A 26,646-nucleotide genomic window follows, 5' to 3' on the forward strand; every position below is an offset into this window, starting at 1 on the left:
CATAGTCCTCTGTATTGATGAACAAATAAAATTGAAAAGATACTGGTTTTGTGCCAAAATAGAGAAGTACTGTGATGATAGCAGCATAGGGCTTAAACTGTACCATTTGAAAAGATACGAGGGAAAATATATGAAAATAGCTAAGAGGCTTTCTCAGTTTTTGAGCAGTAAGGCTAGCTTGACAAATCTATTCTTTTGTATGTTGATTGCCTATTTTTCTGATCCAATCTAGCTCGCTTTTAACAGAAGACACCTTCAAAGAATATCAGGGGGATAGCTATTCTGTGAGCAACAACCAGCATGTGAAGGTTGCTATAAAAGCACTGCAGTATCTTTGATTTTCCTATACTCAAGGAAGAGGAAGGAAAACAGCCAAAAACCTGACTTGAGGCCTCAGAAAGGTGTAGTTCCTTTTTTACTTGTTAAACAGGTCTGCATAAAACCATGGTGTAGTAGAAGACTCACTACTACAACGGACTTGATGTTGAAAACTAGCTACTGGCTTGTCTGAAAGCAAATTACTGTTATGTCTTCTCACTGAATGATTGCTAGCATTTGACACTTTCTGTAGTGTCACTAAAATGCAAATTATTTTTTGACATAAAAGCACACGTTTGACTCAGAAGGTTCCTGCTCTACAAATTATTAAAACGTAGGAGAGTTATTCCTTTGCACTGCCAGAATCAGGGTGTGGAACTGCAAGGACCTTTGGTCTAGTGCATTAGAACTGGTTGGATGTTATCCCTTTTGAAATAAAGAACTCCGCTCACATAGTATAGCGCTGTACTGGGTGAGGGTGGAAACGTGGGCATACACAACTTACACAACATAACATAACATATACTGTTGTATAACAGTAACATTAGGGAACTAAATGTGACTGAAAAAGGCAAATGAGAAGTGAATCTGTGTGTTCGTTCCAACGTTGTTTAAATTAACTGAGAGCATGCATTGTGTTGTGATGCAGCATTTATTACGAACGGCGTTAACCACTGCTTCTTAATGCAAGATTCCACCTAACAGGCCTGTTCTGAGCCCTCAGCTGGTCCTACATCTTCCACAGGTAGAATTAAGGAGCTTGTGGTACAAGTTAACGCCAGATACAAATTGCTTTCACTGAAAGGGTCTTATGATTGTTTTCCAAATAGAAGGTGACATAAAATAGCTGGAACATAATCAAGGAAGTAGGATGTGCCTCAAAAAAAAAATTAAAAAAAAAAAAATACACAGGTGCATACCCTCTGTGGGTTTAAGTAATAACTTAAACTAAAGCCATTTAAAAGATCTTATTTTTGAGTAGCTTGAAAAATGAAGAGTTAATACGGTTAAAATGGATCTCCAGATAATCAGTGGCCTTACAGAAGCTATCGGGAAGATGAATGTTTCATTCTGTTTAAATCAAGTTATCATGGTGTCATTAGAAATCTCAGAGGTTCAGCCTTGTGGAAGGATTTAAAGGCAACACTTCAACAATAATCGGATTAGAAGGACTTGCATAGCTACATGGTCTAAAAAACAGATAAAAGAAGCCAGAGTTGAAACTTGCCGCAAAGAAAGGCATTGAGCTGTGAGGTGCAGAATCAACACACTGTTCTGAGACTTTGATTTCGACAATTACCCAAAGTAGGGATGCCTGCAGATTTCAATGGTTATTGGAAAATGATCAGCAATGACAATTTTGAGGAGTATCTGAAAGCACTGGGTAAGCTTCCTTTCATGTTTCTTTGATAAGTAATCAATAAATGCTACCCGTCTTAGTCTTGACGTGAACCTGTTTTTCCTTGTACAGTCATAAATCATTTTTGTGAGAAATAATTTTTTCAGGAATATGCTGTAAGAATTGCTCTATGCAAAATTGTCTTAAGCAATCTCTACTTTTTTAACATCTTGACGATTAATTTTACAGTGATTAAACTACATAGCTGAAAGAGGTAAGTGGCAGATTTCAAACTTCAAACCCAACCATAACTTTAAAGTTTTATGTGTGCTACAGAGGCAATAACGTACTTGATGCAATTCTGTGTGTTTACATTTGATGAAATATGCAAAATGCTAATAGTTCTGTAGAAATACTGATACCCTTAGTAACTGTGAAATGCAAGTGGTGTTTTTTAGGGTTCCACACAACCAGCAAATCAAGACAAACTTATTTAAGTTAAAAGAATTAGGCTATGGATTTTTCCTTTTAAGCAAGCTGACCTGAAAGATCTGGACACTTATTTATCCATGTTCATTTTAGTCCTCCCAAGAGCTACAAGCCAGCTTTTGTGGTAGACTTTTCTGGATTAAAATAACTCTTTTTCTTTTTCAGATGTAAATGTTGCTGTAAGAAAAATAGCAAACTTGCTAAAACCTGACAAAGAAATCCTTCAGAATGGGGATCATATGATCATTAAAACGCTAAGCACTTTTAGAAACTACATCATGGAATTTGATGTAGGGAAGGAGTTTGAGGAGGATTTAGCTGGGGTGGATGATCGCAAATGCATGGTAAGCATTAGAACTGTAACAACTGACTATTAAGACTATTAATAATCCAAGGTCTTGCACAGACAACATATGTAAGTCATTTTATGTTGCTGTTCCTAAAATTATTCCTGTGAGTTTTTTCAATGAATTAATAGTAATTTCAATTAAATGTTACTCAATTAGGTGGGGATATCTGTTGGACAGAAAGATGTTTACATTTGAGTTTTCAGAATCCCTTGATGGACTAATGTTTTACAGTACAAGAACAACTGCAGGTCTAGGTGCTCTTCCCCATGTGCAACAATGGCCAAGTGTTTAGAAACCTGCTGCTTTTCTTATTCTTGTTTTTGTGCTCCTTCCTTCCTGTGTGTATTTGGTAGAGCAGATGCATTAATTAGCCTTCTGGAACAAGTCTTTGTAGTCAATAAGCAAACACCAAGAACTGCCTTACGAGCTCTTTTTGCTTGCCAGAAAGACAGTGTTTTCTAACTTATGACTGATAAATACCAATTAACAGAGAAAACTTGAGGATACAAAGTTCTTTAGGTGAATATGACTGGACATTTTCTTTCCTGTTAGTTCAAGAGCATGATGCCTGCAATAACCCACAATGAAGAAGTTGATAAGCAAAAGAAAATTATTTCAGGAGAGACTTATAGAGGAGTAATTATATAAAATGGAATTAATAGGTTTCCATTTGTAGATAGATACTGCCATTTACAAAGTACTGTTCTCTAATATTAGGGTATATAAATTTACTTTTGCTCTGGTAATAGTAATACAGGAAATGAAGGATCCCGAAGACCAGGAAAAAAAACACTAATCAGCAAGCAAGGACCTCAGCTAATCGCTCTTATCTCCTTGTTAGAGAAGGTAGAAACATGATAGAGTACAGAATACAAAAGTCACAAAAGGGAGAATCAAAGTATATTTTTGTAAAGGAAAGTGGCCTAATGTCATAATGCATGTTTGATTACTGGAAAGTTCTTCGCCAGGGTGATGAGGTCCAGATCCACCAATTATGAGCCTAAGGAAAGATTTAAGTGGCTAAAGTACTGTCAAAGTACTTTAGTACAAAAAGTACAAAGTACAAAATGTTCAAGTCCTCTACTCAAGTGCTAAAAATGTCTGAGTCCCCAGTGTTTACTTCAGCAAGCTGCTGGCTTGCGTGTGTACAGAACTGTCTCCAGCTAAGCATTATCTATACTTAAATACTATTGAACTCTAGACTAAAACATCCTCTACTTGGCAGAATGAAGTAATTGTACTAGCATATACCTGCAATGAGTTCTCACAAACAGTGTCAGACAACTGGTGTGCTGAAAAAGCTGATTCAGAAGACATGAAAATGTGGCCCTTGAGCAGCCGTGCTTTTGAAAAGCTGAACAAATGTAGCACAACTTCCGGTTCACTGAAAAATACCCTAAACACTTCAATATTTGTAACAGGTCAATATTCTCTACCCTGTTTTGCTAATTGAGTGATGGGGAAGAATTCAAAGTGTTGAATCAGAAAGAAGAAAATAGAGACTATTCTAGTCACTACAGCAGGTATTACATTTGGAGTGGAACCTAGATCACCCTGCTTCCAAGTGTTGCTTAAACAATTTGTCTATCGATTAGTACAAAATCACTCAGCCTTGGAAAGAGGAGGTAGCAGCACCTTCTTGCCTTTTCCAAAAAAAAAAAAAAGAAAAACCAAGGTGTGGTCTCGCTAACCCTCTTTGTTTCTTTGTTAAGAATAATGTAGACATATAACTTCACTAAAGCTTCCAGAAGTCTTCAGTATCTCTTTATGACCTCCCACAACATAAGCAGATACCAACTGCAGCCCTAAAACTAAGGTCACTCTTAGTGACTGTTGCCTCGTAGCAATGTATCATACTTTATAGTTCAATTTTCTGGCTAAAGATTTATTTTCTTGATGAAACCACAGCGTTTCCAAAGGAAAACAGTACAAGAAGCTGTTTTTGGGAAGCCAGTTCAGTCCAAATCTGATAATGGTAATGTCAGGCAAGGTTTGCAGTTTTAAGTAATGAAATAACTCCGATGGGCCGGAAGCCTTGTTAAGGAAGGGTCATGGAGGTGATGCAAGAGATACTGGAACGCTCCCTGACTGGTGTTATGAGGAAAGCCACCATAAAAGCGAAGGTTGAATGTGATTCTTAATGTTTCATTTCTTCATCTGTAGCTTGTGAAACTGCACACCATAAATGGCTTAATCATTAATACTCAATTTGTCTAATGGGAGAGATTATGAATCATTTATTTTTATCTATATTATGAACTGAGCAGACCACTGGGCAAGTTCTCTCCTCGCTATCCTGCTGTTCTTCCAAGAAGCTCAACGCATTAGAAGTACAAAGTAACATGGATAAGACAAATTACACATTAAACATTAGTTTTATAAAGCAGAGCAATCATCATGAGACTAGTAAAAATAAACTTAGAATTCATTCATGGATTGTGTTTCTTTTAATGAAGAATATATTTTAAGAGTCATCTAACTAGAGTTAACATCAGTAAAAATAATATTAGCACAGTGAACAGGTTGGATCTTCACTGAAACTTTGTTCACCTTTCAGTTGTAAAATACATCTTTGAGTCTGTCAGGGTACAGTATAATTACAATAATTCCACATCAATAGACTATGATGAGTAAAGGCTAAAAAGTTTTGCTGATTCTAATTTTAGAAGTTGAAGTTATAACAATAGGGATTAATACTCCTGTGATGGTATAGGATTCCTCCTTGATTTCACTTTGCCTTTTTTTTTTCCTTATTATAGTTGGTCACTGCTGGAAACTTCTGAACTTGGAACAGCGAGTTAATTCAGCTGGATAAACCTTAGCAGATTCAGTTGTTTTATTTTGTTTTTACCTTTAACTGTCGCTTTTTTTCTGACACGCATTTTTAGGTGATTCCATTTTCTTAAGGAATATAGATAACATCAGTTGGTAATACCAGCTCCTTTACAGTTTTATTTCTCTTGGGAAGTGAAACCTTTCTTCTTTAGAACTTGGATTTTCTCTGTTTTGTAAAACCAAAGATTAGGATAGTTGACCGTACAGGAGAGAGCACTGATGACAGCGCAAGGTGCTGCCAAAATATTCCATGTGTTCCAAGCACTACTGAAACTGTGTATGGGGCATGCTGCAGCACAGCCTTGTCTCTTAGGAAATGCAGACAAGACATATCGCTCCTTATGCTATCATGCTTCTCCCAGAGTTTTTCCCTAGAGATTTATCTCCTAGGTAGAAGTTAGAGTTTCTCTGTTTGGCACTTCCATGAGAGATGTGTTTCTGCAAGTTTAATCGTTATACTTAAGGGTTGTTAAAACTTTTGACAGTTTGAACTACAAAGATAAAATGGAAGTTTGCTTACTCAGGAGCATCTTCTATTCTTTGCAGACATTACAAGGTGCAAATTACAAAGTGTAGAAAGAAGGCCAGAACACTAATATTGTATCACATTATTTCTTGTATGATGTGATATTTGAATTGGACTGTGTGCTAAAGTTTCCACTACTTTGAAGAGTTTGGTTTTCGTTTTAATTGGTAACATACATCAGGTGTTAGTGTACAAAGACAGAAATGTGAAGTTTATATATAACTATGACTTAGGTATTGTCTGAACTGAGTATTTCACTGTGCTATCTTCATTCTCAGTGAATCTCCAGCCCCATCGTGAAATTTCCTCATTTTAAAGATAAATTCCATAGTCTCTAGTTACGATTAATTTAGCAAGCATCTTAGCTATTACACTAACCGTAAAACCTTGTTTCAAGCATGTGAATTTTACTGTGGAAAAATTTTGCTGTGCACCAAACAGGCAAGACCTTATTGAAACAATAATTAGTTGATAACTATCTCCAAAAGCGTGTCCCGTTCATCCTCAGATAATTTTACCTCCTTTTCTCACAGTCAGTAATAAGTGAAGCCGAGGAGATACCTACAATGTAAAATATGTTAACAATAAATGCAAGAATGGGGAAGGATCTGACATGAAACAGAGAAGTTAACTTTTTTCCCCTTCGTAGCGTATTTGTTTGGCATGTCAGTCAAAAGTAGGGTGGGTGGGAGGATTTGGAATTCACTTAACAGATCTATCATACATGTTACCATGTGGAATAATTTCCTGAAAGTATATAGTCATTTAATGTTTAGACAGCCTCATAAGGGTTGTCCACAGGCATCTGACCAACCATTCTGTCAGTTGCATGTGCCATATCCTAGTGAAAAGTGTTACCTTGAGGCAGGGTCTTTGAGACTGATCATGGCTCTGTTTTAAATGATAAACATGCCTGATGTGAAACTGATTCCTGTCTAGTTTATATTCAGGGAAAACACAATAAAGTTTAGTTATTCTGGGTATAATTTGATTTATACTGCTGCAAGGTCAGAGTAAAGCCCTATTATAAAATTACATGGCTCATTAAACTTCTTTAACCGTTATTTAGGCAGGGTTCCCCTGTTCCACAAATGGAATTCACAGCTGTTAATCTAGTTTAGAATAGGTATTGGAATGATTACTTTGCTGTCAAAAAAGCAATCACCAGTGATACTTGGAATTTCAGTAGGGATCCTCAACAGGATGAGAAGACTCAAAATGAGTTGTCTTTCTAGTAAGATGCAAGATCAGCAGTGTATGTCTTTACTTGATCCCTCTGATTCAAATCCTTGGTTTCTTCACCTCTTCAAATGCTTTCATTTTCTTTCTAAAAATTACTTCAGTTTATTGATTTGGGTTTGTGTTTTCTCATATAACTATATTGGAAAAAACATTGTTCTAGAATGATTATTGATGGGAGATGTGTTTATGTGATTGCCTGTATTTATGTGTATATATATACTATTTTTCACTCAAATCTACTGCTCCCTCTATCTGCAGAAATGTAAATTCACCAGTTGCTTATTGAAGTAATCTCTGACTTCTTTTGATTTTAATTCAAAGGAAGTAGTCTTCATGTAGTTTTGTGTTGATACTCCTGACCTTTTACAAACTACTGTCTCCAGGTGAGGAAGAATGGTTCTCCAGTCAACCAGAGAACAAAGTTCCACTCTTGGATCTGTCTCTGGCTCTCTGAAACTCTGGTTCATTCGCTCCCTGTGCCTCAGTAATGAGGAGCTATTCCCCTTTTTTTTTTGTCTTGCTTGTTTTGTTGGTTTTGTGTTTTTTGTGTTGTTGTTTTTTTTTTTTTTCCACATTACTTGACCTTTTGGCATTACTGCTTATTATCTGTAAGTAATATGTTCAGCACATTTGCACAATGATGTCAGATGAGATCTCTAGAACATTTTGTCATATGCATTAAGATATCATTAACTTCGAAGTCTGCAGTTCTGCATTCCTAATGAATACCTGAGACTAACCAACAATTTGAGGTAGTTACTCACAAAACCACAGCTAACGTTCTGAAAGTGTTGTAGGCAAGGAGGTTTTGGATGGGCATAGTATTTCAGCTTTGTGTGCATCCAGAAAAGTTCAGAGAATGATGAATGCAGTGTGTGCAATCACAAAGAATCAGGTGAAAACTTGAGAACCCAACTTATCAAATTGGATTTTGAATGACAAACCACTAGTGTTATGTACAATTGCATCTTGCTAAATTTACAGAGGGTAATTCAATTATACACATCAAATTACACGGTGAATGTCTTAGAATTGATTCTGATCCTTGCACAAAGTGAATTGGATTTATTGTGTTCTTTTTTCTGATGTAGGATATAAGCAAGTCATCCTATTTTTGTATAGATTCTTACAATTTTATTTCAGTAAGAAAAAAGATTACCATTCTTAAGAAATAAAACTTGATGTACTATCCAGAATACTTATTCTACTCTTTCTCCCACATGTTGTCAACTGCATAGCCTGGAGCCTGGCATATGTGTCCAGTCATTGCCTTCACTCATTGTTCTTATGAGCAAGAATTCAAAATAACATTTAGAACAACAGTGTTCAACATTTTAAGACCCTCTGCTACAGCAGCTTACTCTTTGATCTAGAAGTTGTCATTACAATTCTGTTTGCTAGCAATGGGGATGGTGACAATCACAGAAGCAAAACACTGCTTCTAGAAGTGTCACATTTTTTGACTACAGTGAACTTCAGTAAGCTTCTCAGTCAGGTACAGAATGCCCGCATTATAACCAGCTTGTCTTTCAGTAATGATCTGAGCAAGTTCAGAATGGCACAGGCATATTTCAGAGTCCTCTAGCTACAGGTACGCATTATGATACGTCATGCGCCAGCCCTTCAAAGAAATGAGAAATGTGTTGTATTGTGCTACCCTCCTTTTCCTATTAGCTAACTTCAGGAGTTCTGTTGCTGCTTGGCTTAAAGCAGGAAGGATTAAATGGGAGGTTATAGAATCATAGAATGTCCCGAGTTGGAAGGGACACATAAGGATCATCAAGTCCAACTCCTGGCACCGCACAGGTCTACCCAAAAGTTTAGACCATGTGACTAAGAGCACAGTCCAATCGCTTCTTAAATTCAGACAGGCTTGGTGCAGTGACTACTTCACTGGGGAGCCTGTTCCAGTGTGCGACCACCCTCTTGGTGAAGAACCTCTTCCTGATGTCCAACCTAAACTTCCCCTGCCTCAGCTTAACACCGTTCCCATGGGTCCTATCACTGGTGTTTACGGAGAATAGGTCAGCGCCTGCCCCTCCACTCCCCCTCACGAGGAAGTTGTAGACTGTGATGAGGTCTCCCCTCAGCCTCCTCTTCTCCAGGCTGAACAGGCCCAGTGACCTCAGCCGCTCCTTGTATGTCTTCCCCTCTAGGCCCTTCACCACCTTAGTAGTCCTCCTCTGGACACTCTCCAACAGTTTAATGTCCTTTTTGTACTGAGGTGCCCAGAACTGCACACAGTACTCGAGGCTGCACCAGCACAGAGCAGAGCGGGACAATCACTTCCCTCGCCCGACTAGCAATGCCGTGCTTGATGCACCTCAGGATACGGTTGGCCCTCCTGGCTGCCAGGGCACACTGCTGGCTCATATTCAACTTGCTGTCAACCACAACCCCCAGATCCCTCTCTGCAGGGCTGCTCTCCAGCATTTCATCGCCCAGTCTGTACGTATAGCCAGGGTTGCCCCCTCCCAGGTGCGGGACCTGGCACTTGCTTTTGTTAAACTTCATGTGCTTGGTGATCGCCCAGCTCTCCAATCTGTCCAGATCTCTGCAAGGCCTTTCCACCCTCAGTTGAGTCCACAACTCCTCCAAGTTTGGTGTCATCGGCAAATTTGCTCAAAACACCTTCTAGTCCTACATCCAAATCATTTATAAAAACATTGAGGAGGACTGGCCATAACATGGAGCCTTGAGGGACCCCACTAGTGACCATCCGCCAGCCAGATGTGTCCCCGTTTACCACAACCCTTTGAGCCCTGCCCGTCAGCCAATTGCTCACCCATCGCATGATGTTTTTGTTTAGCTGTATGCAGGACATTTTGTCCAGTAGGATCCTATGGGAAACCATGTCAAAAGCTTTGCTGAAGTCCAAGAAGATCACATCAGCTGGTTTCCCTTGATCGACTAGATGGGTGATCTTATCATAAAAAGAAATCAAATTTGTTAGGCAGGACCTATCCCTCATGAACCCATGTTGGCTGGGACCAATGACTGCATTGTCCCCCAGGTGCGCTTCAATAACTTCAAGGATCATCCTCTCAATAGTTTTACCAGGCACTGACGTGAGACTGACAGGCCTGTAGTTGCTAGGGTCTTCTTTCTTACCCTTCTTGAAAATTGGCACGTTTGCCAGCTTCCAGTCCAATGGGACCTTTCCAGATTCCCAAGATCGTTGAAAAATAATTGAGAGAGGTCCCACGATGACGTCAGCCAGCTCTTTAAGCACCCTGGGATGAATCCCATCCGGACCCATGGACTTGTATGGATCCAGGTGGAGCAGCAGTTCCCGCACACGTTCAGGGTCTGTTGGGAGTTTGTCATTCCCATCGTCATGGTCCTCCGGCTCAGGGCACCCTGGGTCCCGAAGCCCATCATCAGTGTTGAAGACAGAGGCGAAGAAGGCGTTAAATGTCTCTGCTTTACCTATGTCATTGTCTGTGAGGAGACCCTCCCCATCTAGTAGCAGACCTATGTTTTCTTTGGTTCTCCTTTTTCCGTTCACATATGTAAAAAACCCTTTTTTATTGTCTCCCACAGACATGGCCAGCTTCAACTCTAGTTGGGCTTTGGCCACACGAATTTTCTCCCTACAAACACAAACAGCATCCCTGTATTCCTTCCTCGTCGCCTGACCCTTCTTCCAGCAGCTGTACACTTTCTTTTTTCGCCTAAGCTCCAGCAGAAGTTCTCTGGTCAGCCAGGCCGGCCTTCTGCCCCGCCTGCCTGACTTCCGATGTTTTGGAATCGCCTGATCTTGTGCTTTTAGGAGGCAGTGCTTAAAGATTGACCAGCACTGATGGACGCCAATGCCTTCAAAAGCAGTTTCCCAGGGGACCTTGCTTACTAGTTCCCTGAGCAGCCTGAAGTCTGCTTTCCCCATATGCAGGGCTGAAGTTTTGGTGGCAGTTTTCCTTCTGTCACCATAAATTCTAAACTCAACTACTTCATGGTCACTATGACCGAGATGGCCGCCAATTGCCATGTCTCCCACAAGACCCTCTCTGTTCTCCAGCAACATATCTAGGAGTGCACCTTTCCGAGTTGGCTCCCTTAGCACCTGCACCAAGAAGTTATCATTAAGTTATAAGGTTAGATTTATAGGTGCTTCTACAAGGTTGAACTGAAGTTGTTATGGTAAGGAATGATCAGTAGTGTTTACCATCCTCCCTAGCTAAAGGATAGCTAAATACGTATAGCCTTTGTCCAACAACAGTATCTTGAGATGATGTGCAGGAATCCTACCACTAATTTTTCTGTTGGTGAATGTTTGCTAGATAGTTTCATATAGAAGAGACATAATTAGTCCACAGATTTTCTGTTTAGAGACTTGGCCCTTTGGGAAACACCACGTTGAACCCTTATTTCTGTTGGATCTTTTAAAACTATGATAATTTTATGTCTCTATTTTCAATACTACTAGAATAACTTCTGTTAAATTTTGAAAAGAGTCTGGAATGCATGGAATGGTTATGAACAGAATAAGCAATCAGTAAGTTTCTTTCAATAGAATAAATGATCATGGCTAATGAGAAATGCTTTTGTAGTTTGTATATGATTTTTTTCAGATGGCAGTGCTGCTTTTTTAGCTGTTTATCTGTATCATCCTGAGCTGTTTTTATGTTAACAAGAAAATTGGATGCCTTCTTAATATTATTAAAATAAGTTATGAGAAGTAGTGAGATGTAGGCCATTTATATTTCTGAATCAAATTTTAAGATCTCATAGATTTTCAAAGGATTTATACTTTACAACCAATTGACCATGTAAATTGATAATGTCTTGTGAAAATAAGCAGTATTTCCATTTGAGTTCTTAACTATGATAGTGACCTCATAGGAAGCCACTTATTTTTTCCAGTATAGTGCCGCCTTATTCTCAGATATGGTATCTCAGAGCCCGAACACTGTCAAGAATCAGGACAGTTTAAAAAAAAATAAAAAATAAAAAAATAAAACCACCAAACATATTACTGGGCCACTAGGAAAGATGAAGAGGCCTTTTCCTAATGGATTCCTAAGTGATTTCCTAACTGATTCTCATTTTTTTCAGTGCCTGATACATCTCCATGACTGTATCTTCCAGGATTTTTCAGTCAACGTCTGTAGTGTGGTAGTTCACACGTTAACAGAGCTGTTATAGCACATGTAGGGAGCAAAGAAAGTATCTAATTTATGGAGACTTGCTTCAAAAGTTTGTGAAAACAATGGACAGCTGAAGTAAACATAAATTAGAAAGTCCACTTTGAAAAAGTAATTATAAGAAAATGGGGGACTTCTTTAAGTAGACTTACAAAGTAGACTGAATGTCTTTATGGTAAGTTTACATTTTCAGCTCTGGAATGTCTAAACTCTTCTGGGTAGATAATCTCGTTTAACTTCGGTTTCATTGAAAAATTACCTATATTTTTCATTCCCTCGTTTGATTTTCTACATGTTCCCAGTATTTCTGGATCCAACTTTTCTTAGAAATAAATTTATTTACCTAATTTCAATTGTGGAATTGGGAGATAAACAGAAAAATATGAGTGTGAGATCAAGTATTTTTTTTTGCTTGAATCTGCTCTTTTCTCAATAGTTTAACAATCTGTCAACAACCTGCAGATACAGACTTGATGTGATAAAAGGAGTTACAGACTGGAGAGATGACAAACTCTGAACGTGTTTGTAGCCCTCCCGTTAGCAGTGTGCAGCATGCCTCCGACACAGAAAGTCACAGGTAGTGACTATGACCTTACTGAATGCACTTTCACCATTATATTTTATTGTTTATGTTACCAACATTATTTTATTCCATCAGCACTTCAGTTGATGAAAAATTCCCCCTGAAAACTACTTATCAGATGTTTTTATATCACTTTGATACTTAGTTCAGATGTAAATACTTTATCTTGAGCATCTAATAAATATCTAGTTGGATGCATAGCCATGTTTGACCAAAAATACTAGAATATTTTCTTTGGTGTTCCTTAAAAGCACAATACAGGACACAGCTTGAACTGGATTTTCCTGTGTCATCTGACCTAAACAATTACTTTTCATTGTTTGATCTTTCTAAAATCATAATTGCAGTTGTAAATGACTAGTTATTCTCATAAACTCAATTACTGGATTGAGAAGGAGCATGGCCTGTGTCATGCAGTTGTAGGGCACTGCGGTCATCTGCTGCACCATAATATAGAGACAGCACTGTGAAGAGTAGAAGAAAAATAGAACTTGTACAGCTGTGTTTCTCCTGAAGATAGAAAATCAATAACACATTTTTGATGAAGGGTGGTAGCTGCAATAGTTATTTGTAAATGCAGTGTGTCAAAAATCTATGTAGCATCAGCAAAAATATGCTCATGGACTACTTTAAAAAAATATTATAGTTCATTCATCTGTAAAATGCATTAGGTATCTTCAGCTGTATAGCACACAACACCAAGTACATTAGGAACAGCTAACATGGGAATGAGAAACATTCTGCAGCGCCAGCATCAAATGTTCTTGCAATTAGACCTAACTGGGAAGTGCAGAATTTTCTGATAAATTAGTTTGTTTTATGAGTATTTCAGTAAATTACAAGAGTCAATATTATTGTCTGTGGGTCAATATGATTTACCACTAGAAACTGGAAGTAATATCTACTGTAATTCTGCAGGACTTCACTACTGTTACTGCAACTAGAGAAAATGCAAATACATACTGGATAGATTTGTTTTATTTTTTCTAAATATTTCACTTAATAAATCTACTTTGTCTCATAATTGAAAACAGTAATGAGAGTACTTTAATTTTCATTTATTCTACTTTTATTTCCAGGAATACAGTGTTGTTACGCACATATACTGAAATCTTCATAAATCACTAACAGATTAAATCACTAACAGAAGTATGTGAGGGGCCAGGTAATAAAAGGAAAATACCTAAGTGCACAAAAATAGTGTAAGACCATATAAATCGTATAATAAAACTAAAGAAAATTTAAATATTTACTGTATTCTCAGGCTTCAAAAATGATAATATAATTAGTGAATTCAGTGTAATTCTTTTTTTGTAAAGTAATCCGTCTCTACCTAGCGGTGCTCAGGCAGAAATACCATCAGTCTTTGGGACCACTGGTATGATATTGGCCTCTTCCCTCTCCTTCTTAACTACAATGTTTAATCCAGCAGAGCCTCAGATAATTGCCTTGGTTTGTCATCCTCAGCTCCCAGATAAGCTCCATTATTATACCTCAAGAGTATATAACCAAGTACATAATCCCAAAGAGGTGCAGTATTGTTGGTTAGAATTTTTGAGACAAGTTAAATTGAGGCAAGGCCCACTTTATCTCCTGTTAACTTTCCTTGTATTCCTTCAGTACTTTTTATCACACTGTCCACTAATCACATTAATCACCATTTTCTGTTGAAGTTGCCTACAGAATTACATCTATTTCACTTAGTGTGTATTCGTCTTAAGTTTAAGTTTGATGAGGCAGTAAGAGACTCAAGGACATACATAAGAAACCCTTGATCAACATTCTCCTTTAATTACTGCATGGTGCTAGTGTTCATATAGCTCAGTGAAATGATATACTGACTAATGACACATGATACATTTCTAACACTCTTTCACGCTGTCCATCTTTTGGAAATGCAAGGGAAAAGATCAGTCTGGAAGAATAAAGCTTTAAAAAAAATATCAGCACAGTACAGTTTTTCAAGGCAGATGTTATATCTAAGGGAATTCAAGCAGTGCCTGTTGGGAGATTATGATTGCCTACAGTATCTCCCCACCATTTTTTCTTCTCTTGAAGATGTTTGTTTTTTTTTCTTTCTGTTACCAATATACTGTGATTAGGTTAACATGAAAATGTAAGGGGTCTTTCTGGAGAAAGTGAAAAATGGTAAGGAAGACATAAATAGTTCATTTTCTCACTTAAGGTATGAAGCATTAGCAGTCATGAACCCAAAAGATAACCTGCGTTTTTGAAGCTACAGTATTTCTCCCAGTCAGTAGTCACTGAACAGATATTCTGTATACACAAGGAAAGGAGAGTGTATACACGAAATGGTAAACTCCAAATCATTGCTCTTACATACAATAAAAGGGCCAATATTTACCAAAATTTGTCCTACAATGGTATTTTTAGAATGTTGTTATTATGTTCTGACTCAAATATTTGGAAATGCTTTAAGGCAAGCTTTGCTGTATCTTGGCTGTTGGTAAAGAGTGGGCTATTAGCTGCACATATACCAGCTGTAGTAATTCCATCCTCTGTGTGTCTCTATAGAGATATTTGGAATTGAAGAACTTATTGTTCTCTTGGATTTGAGTTAAAAGGGGAACTTCTGTCTTTTGTATTATTCGGGTCTTTCATTATTTCAGATTTCAGAGTTTGACCTAAAGAAAGAAAAGATAAAAATGCTACTGATTAATCTTACTGTCATAAAATGGTTGTTTTTGCTAACAAAGAGAGAATGTTATGTTCTCTAGCAATACATTCTGTCCTTTATAACCTTCGTAGCGAAAGAGCCACATACAAAAATCAGAAACTGTATGGTTAACTCACATCCCTTCAGTATTTATATGCCTGAAAGGGAGGGCAGAGGATGACAACTGGGAATTCTGATAAAACAGCTTGGTTAACAGTCTGTGATATTTTACTCTTTGTGGCTGTCACCAAGTCACTAAAAGCGGTATCTAATCTTGATTGGAAAAACAAAATGCAAGAGAAAAAAAGTGTGTTGTTTCCTGAGATGAAACAATTTTTAAAACCCTTAGAGGCTGAAAAAGTTAACATTTCTTTGTGTTGCTACAAACGTTTCTCTATTGCCCCCAAGTGTACTAGGCTAGTGAAGTATTAGGACTAGTAACTTCCAGAGCTAACTTTGCATGTTAGTAGTGCTAATAAAGTTCTTATTTTATCATGGTATATTGCCTGTGAATTCACATATAAACCTATGAAATTAAACTTTACAGGTAATCTAATGACTCAGCTATGCTGAGCTAGTGCTCAAGGGATAGAAATAAGTACTGTTACTAAGCAAAGCTACACATACAACTGATTTATTCCACAGTATCCCTTTCATCTATAGGTCACTGGTAGAAATAACCTTCACTTTCTGGTATAGTAATGATACTGAGAATTATCAGAAAGTCTTAGATGTTAACTAGTGTTATTTGTTACCATCCACTTTCCAAATGGACATGCATAGAATCAAAACAGATGTGGAAGAGGATATAAACTATGACGATCACATTAACTCTCTTAAATACAGCTTTGCCACAATGTATTGTCCCTTCCTGCATGAGCATTTTAAACATTAAAAGAAGATAGCATTTTTTTAAAATGTTATCTACTACTAGGTTTAAATACATTATTTTACAGGGGAGAGAGAACAACTTGCTAATGCATTCTACAAACGAGAGATTTTTAGCAAGGACAAATGAGTCTGTCTTTAAGAAACCCCATGTGGTGCAGACATACTGTATAGGAGTACTAATAATGCCTTTCTTATGATGATCTATGCTGGCACTCTTTCTAGTGATTCATTTTCCATGCTTGTTTAGTCTAAACCTTCCCATGGGTGGAGACTGCTGGCTGTACTCATTTATAGATGGTGGCTCTCATGGTTATCATTTAAGAATTAATTGTTTGTGACATACACAAATTAAATAAATAGCATTGCACAGTTCTTAAATGCTGAACTTTTAATTCCCAGAATAACAGATGTAGACAGACTTCTCTTAAAAATCAAACAGGATATCTTCTCTCCATATTTGGCTACTTACACAGGTACTGGCCTGAAGACTTTCACAAGGTAGACAGTAATTCCGTAGTTAGTCCTCAGATTCACTTCACACAAGCTGATTTAAAAGCAGTGTGCTAATATTGATGCTCAACTATCCTAAGTTTTTGCAGCACCAAAACTTGCATTAAAAATTGCCACTGCTCTTGCCCTCACTTCTTAAAAAAATTTACAGAATATTGCTCTCTTTATTTTACGGAGAGGTGAAATCAAATTGTTACTAAATACTAACCGCAGCAACAAGCTGAAGGATGCACCCTCATACATTTAAGTATTTTTATTAATCAATAATTCAGGGCAGCACAGGTGCACAAAAGTGCTGTGCTGAATCCTGCAACACCTTACTCTTACTCTGCCAAACCTGGCTCAAGTAGTTCTCCAGCTACTGTTAGGCAAAGCAGGATGATGGCAAAGTTATCAATTTACTGATACTTCCAAATCACTCTGCTCTATCACGGATGACAAATTAAGACATGGTGGAGAAATATATGTATATATACACACATATATAAAAAAATCAGTAAAAGCCTTTCTTGTACATCCCTATCTGCCAGTATGTGGGTATTATGTTCGGGTAGGGCAGCTGGACAATCCTTTTTATGGTGGAAAGAAACTGAATCTCAGGTTTTTAGCTCCTCTTACAAATACAGCTGCACGTCCCTTTTGTTGTTGTGTTTGTTAGCAAGGAGAAAGGAGTGCACTTTCACGCAATGATTTTTATGTGTTTTTTTTTTTTTTTTCTTACAGTTAAAACAGTTTATCTCACCCTTCTGAGTTTTGACAGGCAGTTGGACAGCAATTTGCCATTTAAGCTCATATCTTTTGTAATTAACCTAATTATTGCAATGCTCTGCAATTATTCTTATGAAATTCATTAATCTTTTATTATAATGTAGAGTAGGTTTTCTTTAAGGAAACTAATCATAATATCAGGAAATGCTACAGCAACACTGAACATGCCTGTTTTGTTAGACCACAGTATCCTGGGAGGGAGATAAGCTTCTTTGTGTACAGAAAGGAGAAAAAGAAGATCGTGGCTGGACTCAGTGGATTGAAGGAGATGAAATGCACCTGGTAAGATCATCTAATAGGTTTCAAATGCCACCCTATTATTTATTCATATGGCTAGGTGTAATGCAGCAAGCTGTGTGCTATATTATCTTCTCTTTCTTTGACATAATTAAGTGTTGTTGCTGCGTTTGACTTCTTTCTAAAGCAATCATTTCATTTGGCACCATTATTCTTTTATGTCCCTTGCAAAGATTGCCTCATTTCAATGCAGTACTCTTTCTGTGTTAACTGTCTGTCTGAACATAGCAGTTTGAAATGTTTACACTGAGGAAGACATTTATTGTACATTGTATGAAATACACACTATGGGAACTTGTGAAAGTACACATCCAACAGTAAGCCATAAGGGGGAAATATACCATTGTTCTTTTAAAATAATTACAGGCTAGACTGCAGTATAGCCTAGAGAACTAAAACAGCAATTAAGTTTTCTGAAATGTCACGTTCTCTCAGATCACCATTTCTATCTTTTCTAAGTTAACAGGATTTGAAAGAAGATGTCTATTCTTTTCTTACACAGCTCTTCATAGTATCTTCACTCTCTCATCAGTGTGGGTAAAATGAACTCTTCCTGCTGAGATAATAAAATCCAACTTCAATTTCATTCCACTGATCAGTACTATTAGCACACAGCATTTGAAATGAATGTTCTCTTTCAAATCAGTAATGGAGTTATAAATGAATCTGTGAAAGTTCCCAAAAGCCCTTATTACTACACACAAGTTTCAGGAATTAACTGGAAGACCCAGAAAACAGTTTGGAAAAGGAATGTATGTGATAGACCTTGCCATCTGATATAGTGCAGGTAAATAGGGAAGTTAGGGAAGTAACTTTATAGCTGCAGTCATGGTCTCAATGAAAGCAGAGGTGAACCAATGAAAAAGAGACTCCAGAATTTTCTGTGTATAGACATTCCCTCTATCTGCACACAAACAGGCTACAGTAGTTCCACACTGCCTCCCAAACTCACAACAGTTGGGGCTGTGACCCCAGGCAGCTGCCCTTTCAGGTTCTCTGCTGGCAAAGGGGTTGCAGTTAGCCACACACAGTCTGGCCTTGAAGCTCAATTTACTCCCTGCAGCACTCAACTCACATGAAGCAATCGCACTAGTTGCTCTTAGATTTTTTTGGCCTCCGTTTTGGCAAATCCCGGTCCCTGTCCCTTGACAGCTCTGCACTCATTCTCTCTTCCCACTTGCTGCCCCCAACACCAATTTCTTTAGCCCAGATTTCTGTATCCTTACTCTGATTCATGCTCTAGCCATGCAACCTGGCCATGGACTTCTAGGCCAGACCACTTTCTATGCTTGAACCTGTCAGGGGTTTTACTTGAGAAGTCATAAAATCAGATTCCATTGCTCACACATTGTTGTCTAGTGCCCTGAGGTACCCTGAGGTTACCTGACAGATCTGAGGCTGCTGCTTCAGAAGGGTGTGAAGAGTTCTGTCTCATACCTGCCAGCTTACATGGGCATCCCTGCACTAATTGGCACTTGTACAATTTACCATGATCTGTCTGTACACAGAAGTCAGTACAAAAGTTACTTCATGCAAAGGAAGTACCCAAGTATTTTAGAGACCAGTCCCCTATATTTCAACTTTATCACTTTTTATATTTCATGAACTTCAAAAATGTCCTCTTTATTCCTCTGAATTCTCATTAATGTAACTCCATTAAACATTCAGTAAAAGAGACCCATTTAGTATCTTATTTTTGACCAGCTAAGATTACTAGGTCCTGTACTCTTGAGAGTACTTTGGTACAACGGGCAGTTACCTCTAAAAAATTGATACTTCAATAGTTTTATGATCCTATTGAACTTCACACAATGAGCCAAGTGTTAATTTAATTCCTTCCACGCTTCTGTAGAAAGTAGTACCACATCCTTTAGTAGTTTATCACCTCCTATTTTCACCATTTCATGCTATGGTCTGTACTTTGTAGTTCTTTTTCCTCTTTAGATTCTGTTTTATGTGAGTGACTTATTTGACCATTCTCAATTTCCTTTTGAGTTTTATTGCCATTTTCTATTGTATTGATTGCTTCTGCTCTGTAGGTTTTTATCACTGTCAGCAGATCTCTTAGCACTTACAGCACACTCTTTCTTCTGGGTTACCTATATATAAAGTGAACAAAACAGGTCCCAACTAAAATCACTGTATCAGTCTGCTTGTTTCATCAATTCACCATGAAGCGCCTTCTCTTGCTACAGGCTAGCAACATATGCCGATAAGGTTATTGATCCAGTGGAAGTTCTTCTTAATAAGTCATTTTATCAAAGTCCCCCATAAGAAAATGGGCATAACATTCCAGTTAACTTTGCTTCCCATTTCCTCAAAATATTCTGACAGCTTAATTAAAAGTCTTATCTTGAAATAGAAAGTACTACCCTACTTCTAGGTCATACATAATCTTTGTCTTTATGCCCCTTAGGAAGCCCCACCCATTTTCTAGCAAAACCAGTCAACACCTCCACAAATCCCCACAAAGACTGTGTGCAACTCTCAGGTCTAACTTCAACAGTTTCAGTAATAGAGAAGATTAAACTGCATCTTCAGCGAGGCTAGGGTGGACAACAGTTAGCCTCACAAATCAATGCCCAAGACATAAACATCAGTGTACCTGCTTATGTGCAAGTAACTATGACCCGATGATTAGCAAGTAGAGATTTTTTTAAAACCTGTTGTGGAACACAAAAGACGAGTGGACAGCATTAGGCATCCAGTATGGCCAAGTTCAGTCAAAACTCACTGCCGTGCTGGGATTTATAGACCTAGCTCAACTCTTATGTATACAATTACATGTCCTCTCCTAGCTATGACTGCCGTGTTGCTAGACTGGGCTTTCAGCTGTTTTCTGGTTTTGTAGGTTTGAACTACCAATCATCAACATACAGACTCAGAATTCGTTATTCAAATCCATCCCCAAATAACTTGTTCTTGTGCCTAAAATACGGAACGCTCATTTCAAAGACCTAAGCAGTTGCACACACAAATAGTGAATAATGCACCAGGAACACATTTGGCCCTTTAAACTCTGGGATCCCAAAATAACTTATCTTATTCCACCTTTCTCCAGAAAGTAAACCCAAACCTGCTGGTTTCTTTTATGATTAAAAAATAGGCTAAAATATGTACAAGCTGTACAATCTAATTTGATAAGAAATTGCATACTCAAATTAAGCTGGACATACACGTGAATTTATAATGCATGTCCTATGTAAGAGTTGTATTTTTTTTTAATTATTTTATCTTCCTAGGAAATAAGAGTGTGTGGAGTCAAGTGTAAGCAGGTCTTTAAGAAGGTACAGTGAGCCTACTGCTGATACAGAAATGAAGAACAGTAGAATTTACAGACTTGCCACCAAATCTCCAAGCACAAGTAATGACCATCAATGACAAGAGAGTAAACACAGAGATGAAGATTACATTAGAACAGTATAGTTGGAATAAAATATTTTTAACAAACTTAAAGAAGTAATTGAAAATAAAACCCATTAAAGTTACTGAACATTTTAAATGGATGTGCACTGTAATTCTTGACTACACCAAAATGGAGGCTGTTTGGTATACAAGATACTTGTGAGCACATGCTTTACTTACAATGGAAATCACCCTTCCATAGCTTTAGCAAGGGACCTTAAGGTAGTCTTGTTTTCAGGTAATGAATTGTAGGGAAGTGAAAGAACTGCAGTACGTGGCTTATGGGAGATCCTGATCTCACTGAAGTCAGTGAGAATTTTAGCATCTGCTCCATTGGACCAATACTTCACTGAAAGTATTCTACCAAAAATGAAGGTCTGATTTCCCAAATTAAGTAAAGATATGGATCAGCAGTCTAGAAAAATAGCACTTATAGAACCATGGCCAAGGGGCAATTGCTTTCTAAATGCTTTAGCCAATGTCTGCCCATTCTTTTTTTTTTTTTTTTAATTGATTTATTTATTTTTACATTCTGAAGAAACTAATAGTAAGATCACTGTTGGAAACTATGTAATTGTACACATGCCAAACAAAAGGTATGACTAGCATTGCTTTCTATGATATCATTTGTAGATTTTATTAGGACACATCATTGTGTTCATGTTCTTACGCAGCATATAGCAGAGCATTGGCCTAGCAGTTTCTGCCACTGACTTAGTCACTATAAACATTCATAGTAATTTATAAACCAAAGTTGTATTTTCAGTCTGTCAATACACTGGATATACAGTTAGCACCACCACCTCGCATCACGTTCAAAAAAACTCAAGGATGCAGGATGCCTGATGGATCAGACCTTTAGCAGAAGGCACACTGTTACAAGTGTGTCCTAGAACAACTGTTATTAGACATTTTCAGAGACTTAATCAGTGGGGAAGTTGCTATGGCAGAGTCCAAGATGTTCTGAAGTGCTGCAACCCCTGGACATAGCATTGCTTTGGCCTGCTTTGGGAACCCAGTGCCAAGACTTGAGAGAAATTTTAGACATTCATTGCATAAATGTGAACAAATTAAGACATTCTCTACTAACCAGAGACAGCTCTAAAATATGCACTATTTTTAAACTTGTTCAGAGATGTTACCAGTCTGATCTAACAAATGAAGAAATAGAGGTCCAGAACCATTCGTTGTAAACTAAGAATTTAGTACAGTGGAGGTGATAAACTTTCTGAACTATGATATTTCAACTGTACTATATACTGTAAATGTGGCACCAGATGTACTGTAATATACATCTAATTTAATTTTGTAAAGTTGTCTTTTATTTTACATAAGGAAGTACACAGAAAATATTATCTATGAAGGTTTACACAACCCAATGTGATGTGTAAAAAAACAGGTGAAAAATACTCCCTCCCATGTAAATTCTTGTGTAACTATTGGAACAGATGTTCATACAACCTAGAATTACTGACATATGTAATGCAATTGTCTACTTTAGGTTCCCTTGTAGCTTATTTCTTGGCAATATATAGCATTGGGACCTGCACTTGGCCCTAGTCAACCAGATATATGGAGAGGCTACTCATGTTGTGGCTGTCTAGCTGTTCCTACAGTTAAATGGATACCTCTCCTGACTGATATACAGACCTGCAGTTAATTGTGATTAAGTTCTCTTGCACTTAGAGTGGGAAAGGTCAGAACTGGTTATGGTTAAATACCATGGAAAGGTTCTAGGGAAGGGAGAAGGGTGAGAAACCTGTATATCTCAGGTTAAAAATACAGCTCTGCTTAAGTCAACTTGCAAAAAGCTGTCTACTTAAAGTGTTATTTATCACCTTATACAAGGTTGAGGATATCCCAATTGCCAAATCTCAGTGCATCAGTCATTTGTTTTGCTTGAAAGGACACCAAAACTTCTTTCCTTCGAGTTTCTAAATTATTGATTTCATAATCATGCACGCCCTCCAGACATCTCTGCACTCTTCAACCCCAAGGAAAGATAGCGAATAATGGAAAATAAGGAATCGACTCCAACTCTTCATTTATAACAGATCTGAATTTGTTAAGGCCACCTATATTTCCCTCTCATGTGAAATTTGAAACTACACAATAAAAAGATGGTTCACACCACTATCCACAATTAAACTTTGCATAATTCTTTTTCATGTTCAGTACTGACTCAGACCCTTTTTTGAATGTGGATTTCCTCCAATAGAACTTGGCAGTTCATAACCCTTAATTCACCAGATGTCTTCTAATTTTTGCCTCCAGCTCCCTGCAATCTTGTGTAACATTCATAAACTCTTTTTGAGAAGGTTGTAAGTGGATCAATTAACATCTAGCTAAGTAAATCCAATTGTTAAAAACTATTATTATTGTAGTCAAACAGACAGCTTTATTTCCCTTTGGGCCATTTGGTACAAGGGCAAATTTAGTGCTGTAGTTAGTAACTCGTGGCTTCTCAACCAGAAGCATTGTAACCTGCCTCCAGTTACGGAGAAGAGGCAAGCTTGGGAAGTGCTTCTGTAGTTCACATACATCAAATATAGAAACTTCAGAAATATTGAACTTGGAATATATTCTCTTCAAATCATCTAAATTACTTGTCATTATAATTGTAACCTCTTATCTCTACTGCAGCAACCAGCTCCTCTGGAAAAGGAAATGCTGTCTGTTCATTGCTTCCATGACGATGCCCTCCAAATACTGCATATAATATTAGCCATGCTGTTTCCTTAAACCCTTAACAACATGTTATCATACACTGGGATTTAAAATTGCCTCCATAAAATAGGTGCTTACTGAATGCATAACATTCAACAAGTACTTGACAAATATCAGCCTACTTTCAAAGCTTACTTTCAAAGCTACTTTGAAAGCCGAGTACCTTCACAGTGAATTTATATCCAGGCTTGCTCAGGAATCAAACTTCATATTCATTTTCTTGATCTTCCATAGAAATTCAGTTATAGTTTTATTTTAACCTTCATTGTGCCAATCCAAGGTTGCAATGACATTAGCAAGTTTTAAACATACTTTACACTAAGCATTCTTACAGGTTTAAGAATTAAATTGTCCACTGTCTCACAGCAGATTAGGCAGATGAGTAACAATTTAGGAGGCTCCTCACAGAAGGGACACTTGAGTCCTATACTTCCTCTCCTCTTCACCTGATTTTCAACTTAATTTAGCAATAAACTTTTAGGGTGACCTTCAGCTACTTTTTTTTCATGGTTTGTGTGATTATTCACCACCTGATCTACCCATGCCATTACATAAGAAAAACAGGAAAAGGTTTAATTCAAGTTGTGTGCTTAGACCATGTAATGATTAAGGAATAAGACTTGCACGGAGTGGAACATCAAAGAAGGTTCAGTAGGATTCAAAAAGCATAAAGGATCTGCAAATGCAGAGGATTTGATTTCAGGGTACAGAGCTGAAACCTTCTGTAGTGGCATGATCTGTAGAGAAAACTGGATGGTCTCTTAACGGTAGGAGGAGAGAGAAGGGTGAGAAAGAAGAAAAATTAGCACCACTAATATTTTTGAACGTGTTGATTACATAGGCTCTAATAGTGTAATCTGTATAGAAGACATTTTCATTTGGGAATTGATTTATTTTTTCTGTTTTATATGAATAATTCAAAACATACACATTAATTTTAGTGGGTGCAAATAAGTGTATACAATATTTATCTCAGCACTTGAAGACTAGGTATTTGATGTGAGTGCAAATCTAATCTGATGTATGCAAAATACATGTATATCTAAGAAAGGACTTAATTTTTTGTTTGTTTATTCTAGAAATCCAGGATTTCTTGCTAGATACCAAAATATTTTGCATGCAGTAAAGAATACAAATCAAATTCCATTATATAAAGAGGTATCTTTAATATTAAGTAATATTATGAAATTAATGTTAATTAATTAATAGTGAAATACCTTTAATGTCCTACAGCATTTCATCTTCAGATATGTTCTTTAGTGACATGTATGCAGAACACCAACTTCTGTGCTATGACTAAGATTATACCACAATGTTTTCCTAGGCTTTACTGATCTGTGACTCAAGCCAGAAGATGCTATCTTTATTTAATAGTCTTCACCATAATTTTCTTTCATAAAAATCTCAAGTCATTTTGGGGATCAATGTAAACATTTAACAAACACCACATCCTGTCAGCTGTTGAAGAAACATCTCTTTTTGTTTGCTTGAACCTGCCGCCTTCTATTACCATGTAATTCCTCCTAATTCTTGTACTGCAAGAAACATCACACAGTCATTCCCTATTTTCTCCATGCCACTCAGATTTTCTTTAACCCAAGCATCTTGCTAAGATAAGTGTTCTAACAGAATCAGAGTCACTAGGCTGATTCCAGTGTTTCAACTTGAATGCTTTATTCCTAGAGGCTTTTGTTTAAAGCACCAGAAGACCACAGTGCTCCCATTTCAATCCAAAACATTGAAACACTCCATGGAAACACATGCAAGAGCACCTCTTACAGTCTAATACATGTACACAGCTCTGGAAAACCAAATGGAAATATGAGTTAGGGCTGCAGTCTACATTTATGCTACTGTGAAAGATGGGAAGGAATTGCTTAGTGTGATCTATGTAACATTTTGATTTTTTAATAAGCATGAGCTGGCTGAACAGCAAATACCCTATAACAAGAAAGTGCCTTAGCTTCCTAAAGAGTCTCTTATGAGACTGAATCATAGAGGGTCACTGTCTACTAGCGTGGCGTGAATGATGTGCTCCAGTAGATACATCCACGTTCATCAATGCCTCCCATTTGATTGACTCCACTATATTAAATGTGCTAAGTGGACAGTAAAGCATAAGAGTTCTTCAGTACTACATAAAACTTTCCTAGCATGTATCATATTGTATTGTATTGTTTCTTGGACAGTCTCATCTGTAACCACATAAAAGATTCATGGCCATTCATTCTCTATTAGTAAAACATTTCATCTTGGTATAGTACCTATATGCTACTGCTGTTTGTATTTTAAGAAAATTTTCAACCTCAAAGCAAATGTTTATTTTAGTTATTTACTCCTGTCTGGCAAAAATGCATACAACAGTAGAGTCCCTTCAATACCCTGTAGTTTATTACCAAGACCCACACTCTTCTCTATATTAGCAGTTAATAAGAAGTATCCACACAGAACACTTAAGCAGAACAGCTTTTCAGTTCTTTGCCAGTCCTTTCAACAGGACTGCTAGAAGATTAAGTTTCTACACCATAGAGGCAGGATGAAATTC

The 26,646-nt window shown here is 37.4% G+C and overlaps 2 protein-coding genes across 16 annotated transcripts in view; both read left to right on the forward strand.

Moving 5' to 3' along the window:
* Positions 1–2,412, forward strand: part of NMNAT3 (nicotinamide nucleotide adenylyltransferase 3) — a 31,759-nt gene extending 29,347 nt beyond the window's left edge. For 11 of the 12 annotated variants that reach the window (XR_010833557.1, XR_010833552.1, XR_010833551.1 and 8 more), the window contains exon 8: positions 233–2,408. The gene's annotated coding sequence lies outside the window, so the exon portion shown is untranslated. Of the gene's footprint in view, positions 1–232 lie in introns of all 12 variants that reach the window. The other variant, XR_010833562.1, reaches the window with a different exon arrangement.
* RBP1 (retinol binding protein 1) lies at positions 1,566–25,248 on the forward strand. Of its 4 annotated transcripts, XR_001209841.3 has the most exons (5): positions 1,566–1,702; positions 2,312–2,490; positions 12,680–12,820; positions 17,853–17,954; positions 21,212–21,246. XR_001209841.3 is itself a non-coding variant. In XM_013188141.3 (4 exons), exons 1-4 carry the CDS (start codon positions 1,630–1,632, stop codon positions 21,263–21,265), a joined length of 408 nt encoding a protein of 135 aa, XP_013043595.1. In that variant the 5' UTR covers positions 1,566–1,629; the 3' UTR covers positions 21,266–25,248. The 4 variants fall into 4 exon arrangements, 2 of the variants coding, with proteins under 2 accessions (XP_013043595.1, XP_047918934.1); XR_007162997.2 differs by lacking the exons at positions 17,853–17,954; positions 21,212–21,246 and adding an exon at positions 13,906–14,712; XM_013188141.3 differs by lacking the exon at positions 12,680–12,820 and having other exon boundaries at positions 21,212–25,248.
* The last annotated feature ends 1,398 nt before the right edge of the window (positions 25,249–26,646 follow it).

This window comes from Anser cygnoides, chromosome 9 (assembly GCF_040182565.1).
Source record: "Anser cygnoides isolate HZ-2024a breed goose chromosome 9, Taihu_goose_T2T_genome, whole genome shotgun sequence".
Classification (NCBI taxonomy): Eukaryota; Metazoa; Chordata; class Aves; order Anseriformes; family Anatidae; genus Anser; species Anser cygnoides.